Below are 7,530 nucleotides of genomic sequence, written 5' to 3' on the forward strand. Positions count from 1 at the left end.
TATTTCTACCCACTGCAAATCCACATTACCACTTAAGAGAGACAAATGTGAGATACATTTCATCATGGTGTTTAAAATATGACAGGATGGCTAGCTTTAAACAGTTCCTTGTATCTGGCACTGATGTACATATGACATCAGTATGGATGTCTACCATTTCTCTATATCACAATGTGGCTGGTCATCATGACAGTCAGATAAAGTTCTAATTGTTTAAAATCTCCAGAATCTAAGCTTTCTGCTGACGTAGAATATGGTCTGCTTTAGTTTCCAAAATGGTCACAGAGTGGTATAAAAACTTGCGGAAAAACAATTTGGAGATGGTGGGCTTTGAAGTTTAGATGGAGTCAAGCATGCAGAAGACAAGGTATTCAAATATGATTGGATCATTCAAAACATAGCTATCAACAAATTTTAGATGAACCTCACTTTCAACACTCTTTTTTTTCACCAAGATTACTTAATCGGACATGTGTGTTGGCTTTAGAGTAGGGAGGTCTTCCCTGTCTAGAGTTTGCAACCTTTATTACTTAGGGCAACAAGGTGACAAGTCATACATGAGTGAGCTAACTCCACCTTGTCCCCGGTGTTTCCTTCCTGCAAGTCGGCATTCTCGAAATCAATTCACCATCTCCTCCTGCTTGAAGTCACTGTCATGGCTGGCAAACTCCGGAGGCGAGAAGAGGGCATCCTTCAGCATGTGCTGCGGAATCTCCGACCCCCTGACCCTGATGACGTAGCACGCATCCTCCATCTTCTTCAGGCTCTGCCGCATGACCGAGGACTTGCGCACCATCTCTCTACCGGCAAGGTTGCCGATGAGCTGGAAACCCTCATTGATGGCCCTCGTGAATGAGACGAGGTGGAAGGGTCTTTCCAAGTCGCCGCCACCAATGGTGTTGATGCACAGTCGCATCAGCTCCCCGGTAAAGTCTGCGAGTCCCAACATGTACTCCAGAGGAGGCAGTTCTAGGGACGTCGATGCCCCTTCCATTTCTGCAGCTGATTCATTACTGGCAGTACTCGAGGACACTGAGGGCTTGATATCTGTGGTTTCCTCACTTTTCTGACCCGAGTCTTCTGTCCGGCTCAAGGCTGCCTGCTCATCTTCCTATTCATGAGGAAACAAGTCAGTCAGGGTTATAATTATGTTATTGAGTGTCTGATGCTATGTCACTTTGCCATTTTGTGTCCATTTGGTGCATGCCATGTAAAAATCTTATTCAAATCTGCACTAGACGCCTACCTAACTATTAATATAACATTATCACATGGCGTTGGTCTGCTATATTCTTTTTCTTTATGTCTCCTGACATTCATTTATCAACACGATATTCAATCAAGAACTTCTATTACCAGCATTTCATACTCCACACAATCTCCACTGCTACATAGTATACTCTGAAGCTTACTACAAACACAGGCAATGATACATAATGAGATGTCTAAAAGCTGAACAACAGAGCCCAAATTTTAGGTGATTGCTCAGAATAAAATTCCAGAAAGATGGATCAATGAATGCTGAATTCTGTGCAGACCTACAAATAAAGTGGGAAATGTCCCTCAAGAATGCATGTAAGCACGGGTAAAGATGGCAAAGATTCTCATTGGAGGGAAAAATTTATGAAATTACTCACAGCTCATCTTACATTTGACGTAGTTTCCCTCGTTTTGTCGCACTCCCTGAAAATAAATCTTGAAGCGATTTCTTTCCTTGAAATCAGTCTTTCCTCCTTGAGGTAGAAACAGAAGGACAATGCTTCGACGTATTCCTGCAGGCCGGGGGAAAACGCCCTCAAGAACTGATGAAGGTCTTCACCCTTGAGGAAAGATATCATCATGAAATGAATGAATGCTACAAACCACCACCAAATCACCAGCTACGAGCAGATTCAATACAGGCACCCTCGTTCAGGGCTGCAATTATTCTTGTTTTTCTAATCACTTTGCATTCCTAATATGATGGAACTCGTTCAACAGAGAACAATGTACATGCATTTGCAACAAACCTAACTTTGATGAATAATAATAAAAAAAAAAAACCCACAAAAATACGAGATGAGCACTATGGTAAAGTAAAGCATGAGCAAACACCAACACCAAACATGTTTTATCACATTGAATAATGTGAAAATCTTAGCAGTTTTGATAAACATCTACACACTCGTACAATCACAAATACTAACAAAGCTATGTACATTTCACATCTCACTCTAATCACCTCACAGACAACTTAAATTACTTTGCCAATATAAATGACCAGCAGGAGTCATCCTGTGGATCCTCACCTTACTTTACCCAGAATCTGAATGTTGTGTACAAACCGAGTTCTTGCACATGCTTATGAACATTTCAAATTTGATCTTGAGCTTTACACTTGTACCTCTAACCTCCATTATATCTTATGTACTCTTTAGTCTGTTTGTCCTATCATTCCTTTAATCTGTGATTCTACCAGAACAAAAATTTGTTGGATACTTTTCCAGTTTTTGCTCAAAAGATATCAATTCAAATTTTGACTTTGATGCATGGCTCCTGGGCCCTCACCAATACTTTCTGAGCTATGAAAATTGCATACTTATGTACAGTACCATAGAAATTGACATTGACCTTTCACTCCTGACATCTGCAGCAATGTTATGCATGAACACATGAGTTCGGCCTACAAGAAGAACCTACCTTGAGTTCATGAGCAATCTTGGCGATTAAACTGCTCTCGACTGCTTTCAATTTCTCTTCAGCATCCTTCACTACCTTGTTCCTGCTGGCTTCTCTGAATTACAGAAATAATACACAGCACAATATTGTCACTGTACAACATAATTCAAATCCTATATTGCATGTTTCATTCTAACATAAAATGTTTGAACTTTTTATACCATTGTAAATGAAGCACATCGCACCATATCTGTTGCCTTCAAACTGACTAGCATATCATCGAAATAAAAAATGAAAATAAAACAGGACATCAGACTAAAAAAGAGAGAAAACAATTCATATCCCCTGAAGTTCTATAATGATGGTACTTTATACAACACCTATTTAGAATGTAGCTATCCGATTGGTCGATTGCCCATCACGTGACATTTAGTGGAAGGTTCTATTGCACGCTCTGGCTGTCTCAGCGTGCAATTTTGGTTCGATCAAAATGTTCCATTGCACGCGCTCTGATGTCACAATAAACAAACATGTGCCGCGCACACTTAACAATTACAAGCACGCTTACAAGCGCGTACTTTTGTCACTCATTTCTGTAAACAACTTCGTTTCGAATACGTAGTATACGTACACACGGTGACTGCGAATGTGAGGCTACTCATTCCTCTTTCCCGGAATACGTTGCCATTTCTGTGCTAAATTCAAGAATCTGTGAGTACCAAATCTGTTGACGTTCGAGGTGTTGTATAAAACAAATAGCGTATGGTCTTTACTCGTGCAATGGAACCAGATTTTGCATTCGGTGAAAGATGAGGTGCACTATTCAACTCGGCTTCGCCTCGTTGAATAGAGCGCTTCTATCTTTCACCTCGTGCAAAATCTGTGTACCATTGCACTCGTGACCATTCACTATTTGTATAATATTTTGCATGACAGGCTTAGGTACAATAGCAACATGCCTACAGACAAAATTTGAACTCTCAATGATTCAGTAAGAAATTGAAATCGGAAAGTAAAGAAATGAAAATATTATTCCTCATCCTCCTCCTCCTACTCTATCACATTTAATGCAATGCCAGTACAAACAATAATGTTCATGTGGCTGCAAGTGTTGGGATTTAGCTTTCTTTGACTTCTGCAATGGATGGACATTATATTCCTAGATTCTTATGATTGCATTGTTTTTTTTTTGCAAGATTATTCAAAAAATAGTCCATATGAATGTCATCCTACCGTTTTTTTTAATTGTCATGCCCCTGTACTTGAGAGCTTAAACAGTGAAGCACAAAGGGTGTGCTTATCACACCCTTTCACAATGGAATCATTTCTATTTCAATTCTTGATATACATGTACATGCATATGACTTTAATTTACTCACCCATCTATTCTGTGCAAAAGGAAAATTATCCTCTTGCTCTCGATTGTGATGTCCCTGCTCAATTTGACCAGCCTCTCATACTTGTCATGCTTTCTGTCCAGTTCAGCTTGGTAGCCTCTGACACAAACAAAGAAATGAGCAGCAAAACTGGCATATTACTGACAAACACTACGTGGCTCTGCTTTAGATACTGTAGTAAAGGTATTAATTGCATATCAACTACATGTTACAATCAGCACATCTGAAAATGAATGTTATTGCTTTGACGTGACAGATCACAAGATTTGGCCGAGAGAAATTATGTTCTGGTTGAATTCACACAAGTACAATCAGTCTCCTTCAGATTGATAATCATCAGTTGGTATTATGATTGTAATGTAACCTGGATATCATTTCTTACATTACGGTATTTTATAAAAATCACCAGAGATATTCTTCAAGGGCTCTTTAGAACAAGTCAGAACACTGCTCTTGGCAGACAGAAGTCTTTACCTATTTGCATGTGATTACTTATGTGGATGCAGTGAAAAGTCATTGCAGAATTGATTTTACCAATCAAAGCAGACCATATTCCATAGATTTCAGCAAGTACATTACTGATTTGTGCCTTAAGTATTATATTGCACTCATAATATTTCTGTTTTCAATTGTAACACAGTGCTTCTCTAACATTCTGAGGGAAACTGAGACAATCCTCATACATACCACAGTGTACAAAGAGATTGCACAACTCACTTGAAAGCCTGAAGAGCAGGAGTCATTTCTACTGGTTCTACATTCTCTTCCTTTCTCTGCTTATGATGGGATGGGTGACCTCCTCGTCTGTTCCGCTTGTAGTTACCTGGTGAAGACGGGCCAAGAAATATGAACCAAAGACTGCCCTCATATATATATACTGCACTGTGTGTGTTACTATTCAGATTAACTTCAGGTAAAAATGGAATGGTTAGGTATAAACTAAATATGAACAGTTTCAAGAGAGCTACATACAACTTTTCCCATAGAGGAAAGACAATTGGGAACGAATTACAGTGTTGTCTTTTCACTGTTTTGTTGTCCAGAAGTCAAGCCCCAAGGTTGCTTTAAAATTAGTGTGTTCCTCAGAACACAAATCACAATGTTTATCAGGAGTGGATCCAGGAATTCCCAAAAGGGGAGGTGCCTTTTCAAAATTAAATGGGGTTGCATGCGCCCCTACTTTCTGTTTATTTCTTTTGTTGAAAAAAAAATAAAAAAATAAAGAGGGAGCGCACACACATGCCTGGTGCGCCCCCCTCTACTGGATCCGCCACTGCTTTAAATATTGAATCTTGTACATGTAGAACTAGTTGTACCTTGCATTTGATTTCCCTCAACTTCAAGACCCCCGCCAGGAAGGGTCAGGGGTGACGAGAGTAGAGGTACTAATCTAGCTGTTAGTTCAATCTGATTAATTAAATTTAGGCCTAGAAATCTATAAACTTTAATTGTTGTAGAATGTCGTGGTAAAAGTAAAATAATGCATCAAATATTAGAGTTAGACCCTTTTCTAGAAGAAGTCTAAGACGTCTACACATTCGTACTCACTATTTATCGGCAAACCAATCCAATTAATCATAAGAATAGATAGGCCTATAGCCCAGGTATTTCCAACTACAGCATCGTAAGTATTTAGAAATTCAGAATCTTTAGACGTAATTTACATCACTGGATGGGCTAAGCCTTATACTCCTTATTAAAGCTGGAACTTGATGAGGACACAGGAGACAACAGGAGGGACTATTGTAAAGTGTTAGGTTTATCTATTGACCGAAAGATCGGTCTGTATCTGTCCGTCGGGGAATGTTCCGCGGAGACTGCGTCTGGCTTCACGGATCCCCTCCGTATACGGAGGACGGCGTTAATGGCAAAATACAAAAGAGTCCTCCGGACAGACAGACGGATCTTTCTGTCTAGTTTATCTATTGCAAGCAAGGTGACTACATTTCTGAAATAACGCCTCCACGTAAATGATAACACTACCTTTGTCACGTTGACCCTTCTCATGGACATGGTTATCCCAGACACGTTCTGCCATTTTAGTTGACGCAAGTAATGTGGCTAGACTTTCTCTTTCAACTTCGGCAGCCGTTCGAGGGTACAGGAATAGGTTACCAGAAGGATCTTTCTTTGATACACACAAGTGCAAGTACCTGGGTGGGATGTGCAGTACTACTGCGCATGCTTTTGGCATAATACACCATTGTACTGTACATGTGGACTTGTGACAGACGTAAATCTCTTTGACTTGTAATCATTAAGTGAAGAGCGCCAACTGCTGACGAAAAAGACCTTAGTACATTCTTGTGCAGCTTTCAACGGAAGACTCGTCACCACGCACCTCTCCTTTAATATTCCAGAATTAAAACTTCGGGAACTTTAGAAGAAAATCAACAACAAGATAGACATAGCCGATTGCTGTCATTTTCTTGAAAAAAAGGAGAAAAGAATGGTGTCAATAAAATGATGTAAAAATGTAGAAGCAATACAACATCCACTGCAGAAAATGCGAATTATTGATTGATTGATTGATTGATTGATTGATTGATTGATTGATTGATTGATTGATTGATTGGGTTTTGTTTTTGTTTTGTTTTTTAATTATTATTATTACATAGGTATACTTGTATAATTGCTTTTTCGGGAGTAGGGTACCATTGGACTTCTCCGAGGCGAAGTCTACATGATTCATAAATATGGTGCAAATGGGGAGAGCGGGGTGAGTTGGGACGCGGGTCAAGTGGGACACGTTCTCTGAATCAAAAACTGTTCAACAAATCAGCGATTGGCTTATATCTACAATAAGCCCCTAGCAACCATACATCACACTAAGAAAGCCATGCAGTTCGGCAAATTCTAAGTATGTATAAATTGCTATTGAAAATTTTCCCCAAAATATAATGTTTTTTTAAAATCAAGTTAATTAACCTGTTGTCTTTGTGTTCATGATTTCAAGGGCACAATTGAAGCTGGTGGTGAGCCTTATTAATATGCAACTAATATAACTTGTTTTTGACAAATGCCTGCATGGTTACTGAGCAGTCGTACATATTTATGTACATGTCATGTGAGGGACAGTTGGGACAACGTGTCCCATTTGTCCCTCATAATAGCATTACATGTAAAGCAGTTCAGATTTTCAAACATGTTGTTCAAACTTGTTTTGTTGAAGTAAAGATCATTTTAAAGCATGTTTGACTGTTTTCATTACCAATGTTTCATTATGCCTTCCAACTTTGACATTTCTATAGACCATCTAGGATGTCACACTTTACCCCCACAGTCCCATTTCTCCCTTGCCGTTGTCCCACTTCACCCACGGGTGGGTCAACTTCTCCCCCAAAATAAGTTTTTTTCTTTTCATTAACTGCAGAAAATTGAGAACAGTGCTACCCCCAGCTTATAGCTCTTTATGTAACCTACCATATGAACCTTCATGCAAGCCCAACAGGAAATGTAATAATCTCTTCTATAA

At 39.3% G+C, this 7,530-nt stretch overlaps 1 protein-coding gene across 1 annotated transcript; it reads right to left on the reverse strand.

The window, feature by feature from the left end:
- LOC139714015 (translin-associated protein X-like) lies at window positions 1–6,093 on the reverse strand. Its single transcript, XM_071625741.1, has 6 exons — window positions 6,039–6,093; window positions 4,773–4,878; window positions 4,038–4,154; window positions 2,680–2,773; window positions 1,650–1,820; window positions 1–1,111 (listed from the first exon to the last, which is right to left on the reverse strand). The coding sequence occupies exons 1-6, from the start codon at window positions 6,091–6,093 to the stop codon at window positions 620–622; spliced, it is 1,035 nt and encodes a 344-aa protein (XP_071481842.1). The 3' UTR covers window positions 1–619.
- Between the last annotated feature and the right edge of the window lie 1,437 nt (window positions 6,094–7,530).

Source organism: Diadema antillarum, unplaced genomic scaffold (genome assembly GCF_040938485.1).
Source record: "Diadema antillarum isolate AM-2024a unplaced genomic scaffold, OU_Dant_1.0 seq00002132_RagTag, whole genome shotgun sequence".
NCBI classification, from domain to species: Eukaryota; Metazoa; Echinodermata; class Echinoidea; order Diadematoida; family Diadematidae; genus Diadema; species Diadema antillarum.

Coding starts and splice junctions, on each gene's coding strand:
- LOC139714015 (XM_071625741.1), bottom strand. CDS start 6,093: ATGGCAGAACGTGTCTGGGATAACCATGTCCATGAGAAGGGTCAACGT. Junction 4,879..6,038: donor GAAGGGTCAACGTGACAAAG/GTAGTGTTATCA, acceptor CGTCTTCACCAG/GTAACTACAAGCGGAACAGA. Junction 1,821..2,679: donor AGATTGCTCATGAACTCAAG/GTAGGTTCTTCT, acceptor TCTTTCCTCAAG/GGTGAAGACCTTCATCAGTT.